This window comes from Myxine glutinosa, chromosome 1 (genome assembly GCF_964187855.1).
Source record: "Myxine glutinosa chromosome 1, kmMyxGlut1.1, whole genome shotgun sequence".
NCBI lineage: Eukaryota > Metazoa > Chordata > Myxini > Myxiniformes > Myxinidae > Myxine > Myxine glutinosa.
Genome location: NC_136261.1, coordinates 402,984,914 through 403,001,928, shown reverse-complemented (window position 1 = coordinate 403,001,928; position 17,015 = coordinate 402,984,914). Strand labels below are relative to the sequence as shown.

General features: G+C 44.3%; 1 protein-coding gene across 7 annotated transcripts in view; it reads left to right on the top strand.

Moving 5' to 3' along the window:
• LOC137417231 (uncharacterized) overlaps positions 1 to 16,807 on the top strand; it is a 51,825-nt gene extending 35,018 nt beyond the window's left edge. For 2 of the 7 annotated variants that reach the window (XM_068103092.2, XM_078770353.1), the window contains 4 exons: positions 4,312 to 4,392; positions 9,912 to 10,029; positions 13,182 to 13,319; positions 13,460 to 16,807. In XM_068103092.2, coding sequence (XP_067959193.2) covers positions 13,688 to 16,294 — 2,607 coding nt within the window. In that variant the 5' untranslated portion in view covers positions 4,312 to 4,392; positions 9,912 to 10,029; positions 13,182 to 13,319; positions 13,460 to 13,687 and the 3' untranslated portion in view covers positions 16,295 to 16,807. The remainder of the gene's footprint in view (positions 1 to 4,311; positions 4,393 to 9,911; positions 10,030 to 13,181; positions 13,320 to 13,459) is intronic. The other 5 variants (XM_068103082.2, XM_078770352.1, XM_068103114.2 and 2 more) reach the window with 3 other exon arrangements.
• Positions 16,808 to 17,015: the final 208 nt, after the last annotated feature.

Genomic DNA, 17,015 nt, shown 5'->3' with positions numbered 1-17,015 from the left:
GGAGACAGGTTTGAGAGTTCGGTCTTGAGAGTGGAGAGATATTGTTTCCTGCCTCTCCTGAGGGTGACACACACTTGTTTCAGACTTTGTGAAAGGAAATGAGATCCCTTCCATTGGATTTGCCTTCCAGGAGGCGCAGGCAAGTTGTTTCTGGGCAACTGCCTCACCACAAGATTCCGTGTGCCAAGGATGGGAGGAAGGGTGTGACAACTGAAGACAAGATGGGATAAATCTTTGCATGAGAGAGAGCAATTTACTTTGGAAGAATTCCCAGGATGAGTTGATGTCAGAGGCGGGAGAGATGGGAGACTAGTCCAGATGAATGATGGCTCCTTGAAGACCGTGCCAGTTGGCCTGAGTGAAATGCCAGACTTGTTGACGCTGAGGAGTCTCTCTGAGAATGGTCAGAGAGATGTCCACTTTAACAAGCATATGGTCAGATGACCCGATTGGAGCAGAAGAAAAGCAGTAGACATTTGCAGGGAAGTTGGTCATAACCAAGTCCAGAAGAGAAGATGCTCCATTGACTGAGATCTGGGTCAGGAAATTGACAGATTGTGTCAGGGCCAGTGATTCACAGAAGTCCTTTGCAGAGGAGCCATGGCTGGTGAGAGAGGTACCCACACCCAGCAAACTGGCAAGGTGACAATTGAAATCGCAAATGCATGAGAACCAACTTCACGAAAGTGGCTTGTATTGTGATTTTCATTCATGCATCTGTGTACATTTATACCTGAAACCCATGTATTTGTCTCGATGGGACCATTGTGGACTAGAAACGCCCAGTTGTCATTATCTGAAGGTTCACACAAACGAGTTGTGATCATATTCACCGGGCTCATCATGCATGTGATTCGTGATATTTCTTAATTTGTTAAATTTTACAGTCACTAATATTTACTCAAGATATATACAAATGGTAACAAATTGTCGATAATTATGCCCTCATGCATATAAAACCCCATATATATGGTCACAATGCTTTGTTTTCTGTTCTCATTGGGATAATTAGGTTGTACCTGAGCCAGCGATTACTTCATTGTTTTACATGATTGCTTTTGGATAACGTTTCCATGAGTTTTCTGGAAATAGAATATTGAGACTTTTGCAGATGGGTAAGTGAATTGCCCTATATTCCTTCTTTTTTTGGGGGGGTGTTGCCCAAACAACATTTTTGTCCATCGGTTGTTTTCCAGTGTAGTTGTGGTCTTTCCCCAAATGGTGCAATATCATCTCCACTATTTTGTTTCCCAGCTCTTATTCCAGTCTTTGCTGTTCCTCATCATCCTTTTCTCCTTCTCTCCTTCACCTCCCTGTTCCTTCTGTCCTTCTGTGTGTTATCATCTGCCGTTCTCATTTTCATCCCATTCAATTTGTGTTGGTGTTTTCACTCGGTCCACGATTGTAAGTTGCGTCTTTTCCCCTCCCCATTAGAGTGGTTCTTTGTCTCCTCTACCTCCGTCTCACCATACCTTCGCCGTGAGGTCCCCAGTGATGCTCCTCATTCCAAACCATTGCTTCATCGCACAGTCCCTCCCCATGCCATTGTGGCCACTTTTCCACCTCTTCTCTGTCCATTTCAGATGACCGTGTGGCTCCCATCCTCCTCATTTCTTGTGTTTGTCTTCTGCCCTTCACCAAACATATTTTATTTTAATTTTCGGATTTATGTGCCGTTGACTAAACTTTTTCTTCTTTTTTTTTGGATGGCACCATCCCTGCTCTGGTGGTCAATCTGGTATTCTTCAGCTGGTCCATTAATGTAGTTCCTCTGCTGGCTATCCCCCACTGTTGTCTTGAATAGACATTACAGAAGTAAATGGACTCCTTCTCTTCCTTGCTCGAAGGTTCCTTTTCTTGAATTTAGTTTTTGAGACTGGCAGCACCTGCACAGCCTCTTGGCTTGGTGCAAATCTCTATCCAATTGTGAGTTGGTGTTTCTTCCCACCGGAGGAGGTGCAGGCTTCATTCTTTGGCGTGAGCTTGATACCGCCACATAGACTAATACCACATGGTGGTCTGTTTCACATAAGTTGTTTTCTTTTCCTTTATCTCAAACACCATTTCGTTCGTCGAAGTCTCTTACCTTCCCCCGGCACTTCGCCCACCCTCCTTCAGGCCATTGGAAGTAGTTTCTCACCTCGGGGATCCCCGAGCTTGCGACTCGACATTACATTCATCGATTGCTTCTCTGCATAATGTTCGCAGCACACAATCAACCGGAAGGCCTTGTTCAGTTTCGCAGACCTGCACGCCCAATGTATCTGTCAGTGAATTGCTTTTCCTTGCCATTCTGAGCATTTCCTTCCCAGCCAGGTCGACCTCATGTCCTCTCGAGACCGGAACAGTATCTGAGTGTCGTCTCTGGTGGAAGCAGGCATTCAATCCACATTTGTCTCCTGTCAGGCTTCGTCTCCGCTCCTTGATTATCCTCTCTGTGCCACTCAAATTACCAGCCACATCGTCCTCGACTCTCTCACATCAACGCCCAGGAAACCACAGTTCTCCAGAGACACGAACCACCTCTGATTGAGTCTGCAATCTACATTCACTAAGTATCGAGCTTCAGCTCCACTGCTTCAATACTCCCGTAGAGTACCGTCAAAGTGGGTGTGTCGATGGGCTGCCACACCTGATCAAACCCTGTTCGCCGTATTTGTTGTACTTTCAGATGGGATGAAAATCACTGAAAAAAATATCAGTTTAACTGTGGTGTCAGCAAGGGGTTTCTGCAAATTGGAACATGCAGTCCATAATATTGGCATTTCTTGGGTCTTCGACACGAAAGACTTTTAGATTCCCATGTTGTGCTTGGAGGTAGCTGTTCAATTACCCACGAACTCAGTGATTAGTGTGGTCAAGCAATTGGTTCACGTCTGTCTGTCTACAAATGTGGACAACTTATTTAAATTGTACGTTATATTTTGAACACGAATCGGAACATGAATCGGTGAACAAACCTGTCGTTTGACAGTACTTTGGCTGGGAATTTTTACGACTGCTCATGCGCAGAGAGTGAGCTAATATTGTGATGGTTATGAAACCTCCCCCTGGAGTGAGGACATTTGTGAACACGGATAACTGTCCAGAATCGGTCATGCTGTTGGTTTACCTGCACAGATCGACCTCCGCCTGTTCAGAGGGAAATGGGACAAATGTGTTGGGTGGGTTTAGTTAGGTTTTCCCTTTCTCTCCAATTCTCTTACATGATGCTCTCGCATCTTCCAAACAAAACCACATCGCAGACAAAAACTCTTCACTCACTCAAAAGCGCGAGGAGGGAAAGATCGTTGGCTGTCTGGGAAAAGTCATGACGAGGAGCAGCAGCCGACCCTGGGGATGAGCCAGACATTCGGAATGATTGTTCTTGCTGGAGAGTCAGCTGGTACGTGCTGCATCGAGTCAAAGGGCATGCCACGACCTCTGCTTCCAGGAACTCCACCTCCCAGGCACATTACTCCTTCGTATATCCTCCCAACCCATTTGGCTTAAAAAGCCGGAATGTCAGAGTTTCTGTGGTTAGAACGTGCTGGGGACCCGAGGAGAAGCTGCATACATGTTTGTGCCATGGAGGGATCGCTTGCCAAGATCAATTGCGCTGAAGCTGGGAAGAGCTGCTCCATAGCTAAGTCAGACAGCACTGGGCAGACTGCATTGTGAGGAGTCGAGCACAGGGCTGAAGGACGAGAGCAAAAGAGCCACAAAGTCCTCAGCGTGGGAAGATATCTCCACTGCTGATATACATGATCCTCTTCTTGCTTTCCTCGAAAGAACCGGCAATTTCTCTCCTTTAGACGCACAAGTCGCACATGGAGTATCATGATTGAAAGAGCTGTCAATGATTGGCCTCTTGATCAGTCTGTTACACCCTTCCTTAAAGTCTATAGCCTACATTGCACACACTGTTCTCATTTGCACTCACCACATTCTGCTCTCATTACCCCTCCCTTTTTCCTTGTTTGTCTTCCCATTGCGGGATTGGCACACGTATGTCGACGCCTGCCGAGGGTGAATCAGTGGTCTTCAGTATAGTTTGCCCTCTCTCCTTATCCTCTTTACTTCCTCTCTCTATTTTTTCCATCATGATTCTGATGGAGCCATTTCTTGTGTATAATTAAATAAGTAAGAATGCTCAGGGGGGAATAAGTGCTGTGGGTAAGATCTGTTCTTTTGTGCCTTTCTTTATGTTTGTGCCACTCGTCTCCTTCTGAACTGCCCTGAACTGCACTCTGAACTTGGACTCAATTGCCGTCCGTGCTCAACTCATCTGCCATCTGACAACTTGAACTCCCGTCTCATCTCGTAACTGAGGTGGGGGGCTCTGGGCACAGGGTTATATGGCCCCACCCTAGCCCGACTCGAATGTTGCAAAACCCCGCCTCTGCAGCAGTGGTAAGTCACTCCCCTCGAGCTCTGATTGGCGGCTCGCGCTTACTGATGCCTCCTCCTCCGCCTTCCTTTGGCCTTGGTCGACTTGTTCAGGCCTGCCTCGTGGTATTTCACGCCAAAACCAAAAAGCATCGAAGCATCATGAGGGCACCTAATTTTCACTGGCCTACTCAACGCAAAACTTACACAGGAAAAGGACTACGCTTACATTTACTAAGAAATAACTGAGCTTAAACGAGGCTACATGTTGTCGTGTAACTAACTAGGAGGGGAAATTAACCTTTATTATAAAATCACAAAACTGAAACAATATACTTGTAGAATATTTTTAGTTTCAGGTAATATTGTTGTTAAGATTTTTGTGTGAAATGGAGATGACTCCAGTAAAAGGTAAAAATAAATGTTTGTGAAAGAAAAAGGAAAGCGTGGTAAAGAGGCCGGAAAAGGAGGATTGGCAGAGAGAGGAGGAGGATGGCCTTGATAGTGATACAGCCATGAATCGGGTCGAGGCTGCGAGCGGACCTTTTTGATATTGGTCGCGAATGAGTTAGGGCTTCCCAGGGGAGGGACTGCCCGTGACATCGTTATATATTGCTAGCGCAATTAAACCTGTGTCTCAGCTTTTATCACCCAGTGTGAGTTATTGTGGGAGAGAAATCAAGCGCCTCCATTACAGGCCAATACGCCATTTTGAACACGAAGTGGTTGTCCACCTGGTGCTTCGTGTTTTGTCATTTCGATTCCCATATCGACATCATTGTGTTGGTCGCCGTTGGTTTTACACCGGCTTAATCATTGGTGGACGTGAGGTGTGGATTACACACGTTTTGGGGGATCGTTATCCCGTGAGCCGCCAGCGACACGACCTCTCACCTCGTAACTCCTCATACACAGCCACGCCAATACCTTCCTGCTGTTTTCGTCATTCTGCAAAGCTTCAACCAACGTGGAGATCCATGCACGGACTTTGGGGGAATGTTACATTCCCCCAAAGAAAACATTCTCGGATTCAGATCTCGCGAGATCTTGGAGACGGTGGCAGGGGTTTTCGACGGTCCACATGGTCGCCACGTTTTTCAAAGTTAAGTCTGGTCACAATTGTATTTTGTCGAAACTGTATTTATCGTTCGGTGTGTGAACTTGTAGTGTCCTTCTTGGAAGTTTCTCGGTGTTTATCTTTCATAAATTAATCGTTTGTTTGCTGCGTCGCGAGCAAGGCCTTGCAGCCTCAGGCTTCCCCCGTCGAAGGGTGTTCCTTCCTTCGCTGTTTTGCTAGCTTTTTTGATTTCCCCTTCTCCACCAAGCTTCACCAAACATCTACTATTTGTCTAACGTTGTAACCCCCACACCCCCCCCCCCAAAAAACAAACAAAAAAACAAACAAAAAAAAGTTTTAGTTCCCTTTCTCCTCGTGTGCTTTTGCCTCTGCCCACGTGCGCTGTCTCGCCCCGCCCCCATTTTCCCCTTGCCTTCCACCTTTTGCCCTGTTCAAGTGACTCGTGGTCGTCACTCTAGGCTTCCTCCCCATTGGTATTTTTGTGAATATAAGATTGTTCTTCACAGTTCTGTTTAAATATGTTTCAACTATCCCCTTCAGTGTTTTATTCAGTGGTTTATTACAACACGCTGTTTTTCTTCTTATTTAAAAGGCTCCTTTCAATTTCCTCTTCAACTCATTCCATTTCAAAAAAATATTCAATCTCTTATGATTCCAAATCACTCCATGCTCTAAATTCTCATTCATTCCATCCCTCCTCCATCATTCTTAAACGAATCGCTAACTTGAAAATCACAACAAACCCAATTTGTTATATATGTTCATCTTTCATTAATCATCCACTTTCTAAACTCCCCCCTTGCCCCTCCCCTTCAAATCTCCCCCCCAACCATCCCTCCCAAATTCTCCCTCCTCCCACCTCCTTCTCAAAGCTGCCTCCTCCCCACTTCCTCTCCCTCCTATGTCATACCTCCACCTCCCCCAACCTTCTACTTTCCTCTGCTCCCCCTCAAACAAACTCACACTGTGCCTCATTCCATCACCATCAAACCTTTCGTCCTCCTCATCCTTCCCTTTCTTGTAACTCTTCTGTAATCTCTGACACACTATCAACTGCTCTTCCTACATCCCCCTCTCACCCTTCATCTGACCCTACCCCTCCCCTCCCCTGTCCTGCACCCGATGCTCCCCCTCTCTCCTCACTAACGGTATGGACCTCAAACATCCGGGGCCTTCGCTCAAACTTGATTGATCTCTCCATTCAGGTTGCTTCTGAAAATCCAGACTTGATCTGCTTAACAGAAACTTTCCTCCTTCAAGATGTCTCTGATTCCTTAATATCTCTTCCTGGTTACTCCCTCCTCCGGTACGATAGACCTGATCCTCGTCCTGGTGGTGGGGTGGCTATCTTTATCAAAAACTCTCTTCCTCACTCTCCCTGCACTGCCCTCTCTCCACCCCACCCACAGGAGTACCTCTGGCTACGGCTTCCTCTCCGCTCCCACCTTTTGTTCATATGTGTTCTGTACCGTCCTCCAAACAGTGATGACTCCATTTACATTTCTCTGTCGGACAACATGGACCAACTTCTATCAACTCATCCAAACTCTCTCTTCCTCATATGTGGTGACTTCAACTGTCATCATGCCAGCTGGCTGGGTGTGGGTTCATCTCTCACCAGCCATGGCACCTCAGCAAAGGACTTCTGCGACTCATTGGGACTGACACAATCTGTCAATTTCCCGACCCGGATCTCAGTCAATGGAGTATCTTCTCTTCTGGACTTGGTTATGACTAACTTCCCTGCAAATGTCTGCTGCTCTTCTTCTGCTCCAATCGGTTCTTCTGATCATGTGCTTGTTAAAGTAGACATCTCACTGGCCATTCTCAGAGAGCCTCCTCAGCGCCGACGAGTCTGGCATTTCTCTCAGGCCGACTGGCACGGTCTGCAAGCAGCCATGAATCAACTGGACTGGTCTCCCATCTCTAATGCCTCTGACATCAATTCTTCCTGGGAATTCTTCCAAAGCAAACTGCTCTCTCTAATGCACAGATTTATCCCATCTCGTCTTCAGTTGTCTTACCCTTCCTCCCGTCCATGGTACACTGAATCTTGTGGTGAGGCAGTTGCCCTGAAACAACTTGCCTTTGCATCTTGGAAGGCAAATCCAACTGAAGGCAATCTCAGTTCCTTCCACCAAGCTCGAAATTAGTGTGTTTCTACCCTCAGGAGTGCCAGGAAGCACTATCTCTCCACACTCAAGATTGAACTCTCAAACCTGTCTCCTTCCTCCAAATCCTGGTGGCATCTGGTCAAATCAGTTTCTGGTGTTTGTTCCCCCTCCATCCCCTCCCTTACCTCAAATGGCTACACAGTTGACACTGCACGTGACAAAGCCGAATGCCTCAACTCTGTGTTTGCCTCGAAATCTTGTGTCCCAAACCCATCTCTCTCTGTTCCCACCTTTCCCAGTCGAACCCAACTGCTCCTGGACTCTGTGTCCTTCTCTCCTGACAAGATGGAGAAGTTTTTATCAAACCTTGACTCTGATTCTGCAACTGGACCAGATGGCATCAGCCGTCGGGTCCTAAAATCCTGCTCTGCAGCTCTATCTCACCCTCTCTCTGTTCTTTTCACCCTCTCTTTTGCTCAAGGTCATCTGCCAGCATCTTGGAAATCAGCAAACATTACCGCTTTACATAAAAAGGTGCAAAAACAGATCCTTGCAACTACAGACCAATCAGCCTGCTCCCAATTATCAGCAAAGTCATGGAATCCATCATTGCTTCAGATATCAAATCCTTCCTCTTCTCCAATGGATTGATCTCTGATCATCAATTTGGATTCAGACCAGGTCATTCTACTCTGGACATGTTGCTTCTGCTGTTTCAACAATGGATGGAGGTCCTCAATGCCAAACAGGAAATCAGAGCTGTCTCACTTGACATATCACGTGCCTTCGATACGGTCTGGCACCCAGCTCTGCTCACCAAACTCACCTCCTATAGTATTCGTGGAAATCTCCACTCATGGCTTGCGGATTTCCTCTCTGGTCGTAGGCAACGTGTGGCCCTGAATGGATTTCTCTCATCTTCCCTGCCTGTTCTGGCTGGAGTTCCCCAAGGTAGTGTTCTGGACCCTGTGCTATTTCTGATCTTCATCAATGACCTCTCCGACTCTCTGGAAAATCCTCTATCTCTTTGCTGATGACTCCACTATCTGCCGCTCCATTCCTCATCCCTCAGATCGGCAGTCTGCAGCCTCCTCACTCTCTGCAGACCTGGACAAAATCACACACTGGTCAAACAAGTGGAACATGTATTTCAATCCTGACAAATCTCACACTCTTACGATGTCTCTCCGAAAGGACCGACTGGACAAACCTCCCATCTACTTTCTCAACAATCCTCTCCAAGAAGTTCTGTTGCTCAAGCTTTTGGGTCTCACTATCTGCCATGATCTCTCTTGGGAAAACCACATTTCCAAGCTGGCCTCCAAAGCCAGTCGCCGACTGGGCATCCTCCGTCGTGCGAAGTCCTTCCTTGGCACACCTGAGCTCCTCACCACATACAAGGCTTTCATCCGCAGCTCAATGGAATACTGTTCCCCCCTCTGGGCTGGTGCTCCTGCCTCACACCTTGCTCGGCTTCACGCTGTTGAGGCCAAAGCTTTCAGAATCATTGGAATCTCCTGCGATGTAGTCAACTCCGAGGGCCTTTCACTCACTCACCGCAGGCAGGTTGGTGGTCTTTCTGTCTTCTACTGACTCCTCTCCGGCCTTGCTCCCCCAGCTCTCTCTGTGCTCTGTCCCCCCCAATATTCCTTCAGGTCGCACAAGATCTGCCTGCAACCCTCTTATGGTTAAACTGCCAAAGTCTAGGCTCTCTGCTCACCTTCACTCTTTCAGTCCCCTTTTCTCCCGCCTCTGGAACAAACTCCCCCACTCCCTTCAATCCCACTCCTCCCTCCAGGTCTTTAAAACAGCTGTTCACCACCATCTCTTATCTTCCCCCATCGAAAACCTTGATCTTTTCTACCCCCGGTAATTCACCCCAGAGTCCTTGCAGTGTTCATATGTTTTATTCCTCTCCCACCTCCCCCCAAGTCCTCCCGATGTCCCTGTTCTCAAATGTTGTGTTTGTGTCCTTCCCCCTCTCTCCCCATCTTGTCTGCTGCTCCCCTTGTTTTTTGTGTTTTGTGTGTCGGTTTCTCTTTTTGTGTGATTAATGTTAGCTCTTTCACGAGCCTCGATCTTGTATACAAAAAAACAAAAACAAAAAACTCATGGTTGTCATATCGTGAGTTCAATGCTTTGAGAGCATTGCGGAGTGATGGCACCATCACATGTATTGTTCTCTTGATGCGAGTGACATTTTCCTTGTGCTTTCCTTGATAGTGTTATTATTGTGCATGTGAGAGTTGTTAAAACAATGACTTGTTTTGTTCTACAATTGCATTGGTGTGGTTTTACCATGGTTTATTAGACCACACAATACAAATCTTTCTGCCGCATTCCCTTTCGAGACTCTGAGGTGCACCGTAACCGGGGTTTGGGGAGGGAATACATAACAACAGACAGGATGTTTTGCATCACCGATCACTCATGCCACGAGCCATCGGGCAATCAGGGTTCTCCTCAATGGTATGTATTGAATAAATCGATGGGTTCTCTCTCACATCGTTCACTCTCACAGCACAGATACTCCTGGTGACAGTACATTTAACTTTGCCATGTCACATAACCTTACTCGGTTCATCTCAGCTTTGACTTGAGTTCCCGAACATGTTACTGAAAACAGGTATCTTTACCTCTGCCACTGAAGGTGGATGGAGGTTATGTTTTCACCCCTGTCTGTTTGTTACTTGGCAAAAATTATTTTTTCTGACAAGTATGTTGATCACTCTGGTTTGTGTGTTTGTCTGTCCTCTCACTTGTACTTGTCTTAAGGTCGCAATTTTAAACTGATCTTCACGAACTATATATATATTTTTGGATACAAGATCGAGGCTCGTGTAAGAGCTAGCAGCGGTAGAGTTTGTGGTCCAACTGAATCATATTTAATTTTGAGGTCAAAAAGTCAACATGGGCCAAACGTCAACCACTTTTTCTCCAGTTTCTAAAATCCTCAATTTTCATTCGATTGACTTGAAACTTGAAAAGGGTTTTCATATCGGCTACCTGAATTCAACCACCAACTATTTTTGAGATCAGCATAGGCCAAAGGTCAACAGCCATTCCAGATTTTTAAAATCTTGAATTTTTATCCAATTGATTTGAAATTTGTCTCGGGTTTTCCTTTCCACTGATTGTATTCAACCACCAAATATTTTTGAAGTCAAAAGGAAGAGCTGCTGAGTGCCATTCTACTTTTAAATTTATTTTATACAAAGCCGAGGCTCGATTCAGAGCGAACACATAAAACATATAATAAAGGGAGCAGGAGACGAGAGGGGGGGGGGGGGGGGAGAGGGAAGCACCCAAGCACAATAACAGGATAGCACAGGGACATTGGGAGATCTGTGGAAGGGAGGGGTGGGAGAGGGAAATACAAAAGGACCCTGCTCGGACTTCGGTATTTCAAAAAAGTGGGTCTGGGGTGAATTGACTGGGGTATAAAAGATCCAACGTTTTGGATGGGGTATGACGAGATGGTGGTGAACAGCTGTTTTAAAGACCTGGAGGAAGGAGTGGGATTGAAGAGAGTGTGGGAGTTTGTTCCAAAGGTGGGAGAAAAGAGGACTGAAAGAGTGAAGGTGAGCAGAGAGTCTTTATTTTGGCCGTTTCACCAGAAGAGGGTTCCTGGCAGGTCTTGTGTGTCCTGAAGGAATATTTGGAGGGCACAGCACAGAGCAGGGTAAGCAAGGCTGGAGAGGAGTCGGTATAAGGCAGAAAGACCACCAATCTGCCTGCGGTGATGGACTGAAAGGCCTTCAGAATCTACTTAATCATGGGAGATAACAATGATTCTAAAAGCTTTGGTTTCTACAGCATGAAATTGAGCTATGTGTGAGGCAGGTGCACCAGCCGAGAGGGGAGAGTCGTACCCATTCAAGCTGTGGATAAAGGTTTTTGTATGGTGAGAAGCTCAGTAGTGCCAAGAAAGGACTTCGCATGACAGAGGATGTCCAGTCAGCAACTGCCTTTGGAAATGTGGTTTTCCCATGAAAGATTATGGCAGATAGTGAGACACGAAAGGTTGAGTGACAGAATTTCTTGGAGAGGATTGTTGAGAAAGTAGATGGGTGGGGTTTTCCAAATGGTCTTTATGAATAGAAATAGTGAGGGTGTGAGATATGTCAGGATTGAATGACATGTTTAACTTGTTTGACCAGTTTGTGATTTTATTCAGTTTGCAGAGATTGAAGAGGCTGCTTCCTGCCGATCTCCGGGTTGAGAGATGGAGCAGAAGAGGGTGCACTCATCAGAAAATAGATGGAGAGGGTATTCCAGAGAGTCGGATCGTTCATTAATGAAGAACAGACAAAGCACAGGGCACAGATCACTGCCTCGAGGAAGTCCAGCCTGAAGAGGAAGGGGAGATGAGTGAATTCCATTAAGGGCCATATGCTGATTACGACCAGAGAGGAAGTCCACAAATCCATGTGTGGAGATTTCCATGGATACGACAAGAGGAGAGTTTGATGACCAGGGCTGGGTGCCCGACTGCATTGGAGGCACAACAAATGTCAAGAGGTCTGCTCTCATTTCCTGTTTAGCATTGAGGACTTCCATCCATTGTTGAGACAGTGGAAGCAGAATGTCCTGATGAGAGGGGCCTGGTCTGAATCCAATATGATGATCAGAGATCAAGCCATTGGAGAAGAGGAAGGACTCAATATCAGAAGCGATGATGGATTCCATGACCTTGCTGATGATTGGGAGCAGGCTGATTGGTCTGTAGTTGCAGGGATCTGTTTTTTGCACCTTTTTGTGCAAAGCGGTAATGTTGCCTGATTTCCAAGCAAATGGCAGATGACCTTGAGCAAAAGAGGGTGAAGAGAACAGAGGGAAGGTGGGATAGAGCGGCATTGCAGGATTTTGTGACCCGTGGGTCAATGCCGTCTGGTCTATTTGTGGAATCAGAGTTGAGATTTGACAGAAACGTCTCCACCTTGTTGGGATAGAAGCAGAGTCCAGGGGCAGCTCGATATGACTGGTTATGTTGGGTACAGAGAGCAATGGGTTTGTGACAAATTTTGAGGCAAACACAGAGTTGAGGCATTCAGCTTTATCATGTGCAGTGTTCGGTGTGTAACAATTTCAGTTAAGGGAGGGGATGGAAGGGGAACAAACACCAGATATGGATTGGACCAGATGCCACTGGGACTTAGAGGAGGGAGACAAGTTTGAGAGTTCAGTCTTGAAAGTAGAGAGATATTATTTCCTGGCTCTTCTGAGGGTAGAAACACACTTGTTCCAAGCTTTGTGAAAGGAAATTTTGAGAAATTTTTAACGCCAGTAAATTCCAGACAAACATTTTGATGAATCTTACAATTTTTATTTTAATCAAGTTGAAATATATACTTGAACACTGTTAAACACAAATCGCCTTCTTGTTACTTATAATAACCTCCAGTTTAGCAGTACTTGTTAAATAGGGTGGTCAATAAGGGTGATGTAGAAGACTACTTCAATAGCGCTTAACATCCAGAATTTTTATTTTAAACAATCTTGAACATCATTATTATATTTTCATGGAAGTATACATTTCATAGTGTAACATGTTCTATGAACTCTCAAGATGGTTCTCAGTCTCATTTCCCTGCAAAAGACTGACGCTGATTTCTACACAGGTGATGTCCATCGTGTAAATGTGGAAGGCAAACAACACAACAATTCATCTGTCACAGAAGATTCAAAATGTGCTTATGCAAAGGAAGGTTCAGACGATATTCACATGACAAACGGAAGTGCCTCCTGTTTTGCAACTGGTGAGTGGAAACGTATGAAATTAACATGCAATCTTTTGTGTTGGAAAAAATATATATAATGTTCGGAAAAGTGTTCAATATTTTTCAAATTTGATTTTGACCAAAAAAAAACTAAGCAGTGATGTTCTTTGTTTCTGTAGAACAATCCAGAAGTCATATGGGACAAATAAGGTCCAGTCCCAGCTTGTCAGTGAAGAAGAAGCCTTTTTTGAAGAAACAATCACGTAATCAAGACTCACTTTGTATAAAATTCAAGTGCATGTCGGGTCCTCGCCAAGATTGATTGAACACCAAGATTGATATTCAATTAAACAAACACAAAAAGGTTGGAGAAAGGCGAATACGTTATTAGTGTAATTGTGTGCAAAATGGATTTTGCTTCAACGAATAACAAAGTACACATAAGGATCCACACTGAAAAACGCCCCCACAAATGCTCTGTCTGTGATAAAGGTTTCTCTGTCAACAGGAATTTGAAAAGGCACATGAAGATCCATACAGGAGAGCGACTTCACAAATGCTCGATATGTGATAAAGGTTTCTCTGTCAACAGGGATTTGAAAAGGCACATGAATATCCATACAGGAGAGCGACCTCACAAATGCTCGATATGTGATAAAGGTTTCTCTGTCAACAGGAATTTGAAAAGGCACATGAAGATCCATACAGGAGAGGGACCTCACAAATGCTTGATATGTGATAAAGGTTTCTCTGTCAACAGGAATTTGAAAAGGCACATGAAGATCCATACAGGAGAGAGACCATACAAATGCTCGATATGTGATAAAGGCTTCTCTCAAAAATGCAATTTGAAATCACATATGATGGTCCATACAGGAGAGGGACCTCACAAATGTTCGATATGTGATAAAGGTTTCTCTAATCGCAACAGTTTGAAATTGCATGTGAGGATCCATACAGGAGAGAGACCATACACATGCTCGATATGTGATAAAGGCTTCTCTCAAAAATGCCATTTGAAATCACATATGATGGTCCATACAGGAGAGGGACCTCACAAATGTTCGATATGTGATAAAGGTTTCTCTAATCGCAACAGTTTGAAATTGCATGTGAGGATCCATACAGGAGAGGGACCTCACAAATGTTCGATATGTGATAAAGCTTTCTCTAATCGCAACAGTTTGAAATTGCATGTGAGGATCCATACAGGAGAGAGACCATACACATGCTCGATATGTGATAAAGGCTTCTCTCAAAAATGCAATTTGAAATCACATATGATGGTCCATACAGGAGAGGGACCTCACAAATGTTCGATATGTGATAAAGGTTTCTCTAATCGCAACAGTTTGAAATTGCATGTGAGGATCCATACAGGAGAGAGACCATACACATGCTCGATATGTGATAAAGGTTTCTCCAATCGCAACAGTTTGAAATTGCATGTGAGAATCCATACAGGAGAGGGACCTCACAAATGTTCGATATGTGATAAAGGTTTCTCTAATCGCAACAGTTTGAAATTGCATGTGAGGATCCATACAGGAGAGAGACCATACACATGCTCGATATGTGATAAAGGCTTCTCTCAAAAATGCCATTTGAAATCACATATGATGGTCCATACAGGAGAGGGACCTCACAAATGTTCGATATGTGATAAAGGTTTCTCTAATCGCAACAGTTTGAAATTGCATGTGAGGATCCATACAGGAGAGGGACCTCACAAATGTTCGATATGTGATAAAGCTTTCTCTAATCGCAACAGTTTGAAATTGCATGTGAGGATCCATACAGGAGAGAGACCATACACATGCTCGATATGTGATAAAGGCTTCTCTCAAAAATGCAATTTGAAATCACATATGATGGTCCATACAGGAGAGGGACCTCACAAATGTTCGATATGTGATAAAGGTTTCTCTAATCGCAACAGTTTGAAATTGCATGTGAGGATCCATACAGGAGAGGGACCTCACAAATGTTCGATATGTGATAAAGCTTTCTCTAATCGCAACAGTTTGAAATTGCATGTGGGGATCCATACAGGAGAGAGACCATACACATGCTCGATATGTGATAAAGGTTTCTCTATTCGCAACAGTTTGAAATTGCATGTGAGGATCCATACAGGAGAGCGACCTCACAAATGCTCGATATGTGATAAAGGTTTCTCTGTCAACAGGAATTTGAAAAGGCACATGAAGATCCATACAGGAGAGAGACCATACAAATGCTCGATATGTGATAACGGCTTCTCTCAAAAAGGCAATTTGAAATCACATGTGATGGTCCATACAGGAGAGAGACCTTACAAATGTGTGATATGTGATAAAGATTTCTCTAATCGCAACAGTTTGAAATTGCATGTGAGGATCCATACAGGAGAGAGACCATACACATGCTCGATATGTGATACAAGTTTATCTCGAAAAGGCAGTTTGAAATTGCATATGAGGATCCATACAGGAGAGAGACCATACACATGCTCGATATGTGATACAAGTTTATCTCGAAAAGGCAGTTTGAAATTGCATATGAGGATCCATACAGGAGAGAGACCTTACAAATGTGTGATATGTGATAAAGATTTCTCTAATCGCAACAGTTTGAAATTGCATGTGAGGATCCATACAGGAGAGAGACCATACACATGCTCGATATGTGATAAAGGCTTCTCTCAAAAATGCCATTTGAAATCACATATGATGGTCCATACAGGAGAGGGACCTCACAAATGTTCGATATGTGATAAAGGTTTCTCTAATCGCAACAGTTTGAAATTGCATGTGAGGATCCATACAGGAGAGAGACCATACACATGCTCGATATGTGATACAAGTTTATCTCGAAAAGGCAGTTTGAAATTGCATATGAGGATCCATACAGGAGAGAGACCATACACATGCTCGATATGTGATACAGGTTTCTCTCAAAAAGGCAGTTTGAAATCGCATATGAAGATCCACACAGGAGAGCTAAAATCGGAAATACCAGGATATGAAAAATGAGGTTAAGTGGATAAGAAAATAACAGCTTTAATAAAAATGTAAAATTTATTAATCTGGTTCTCCATATTCTCATAGTAGAAAATTATTGAAAAATTTATGCCAAAACTCCAATGGTAATATAACTTCATCTCTCATTCTGATCTTGGATCTCATTGTGCTTCTTTCAGGGTCTTCCTTAGATTGCCAGTTTGTAATTCTTGTTTCTGGACTTGCCATGTATTCAGCCAAGTTCCATTTGAGTGTTTTGATTGTGACCAGTGTTTCGGAATTTTGTTCTATTTCTGATTTAGTTGTTTTTCTTGTCCCTTTTTGATTATGATCAGATGGCATCTTTGTATGCCAGTTTGGGCATCATTTTTTACTCGATCTTTGCTGTAGCCCATTGTTCATTGACTTGTGATATGGGGAGAACACCCTTGTTGTAAAATTGTTTGTCAGAAGAAGTCTCCTGCCTGTTACGAAACTTGAATTTGTGAAGGGTTTCACAATAAAGAGAGGTCCTAAAAGCACAAATGCACTGCCTGTGTTATTGGGAATTCTCGGGAAGGTACCTGTCAATGAAGGGGGTTTGCAGATGTCTCACCTGAATTGAGAAATTTACTTTGGAGTGTGTATTGGTAGAAACGGGAATTCAATGTAAATATTCAGTGAGCATACGTCACAATGGGTGGAGTTGGTAACCTTGACAACCTCATTCCATTCCATCAGTGAAGTTTTCCAA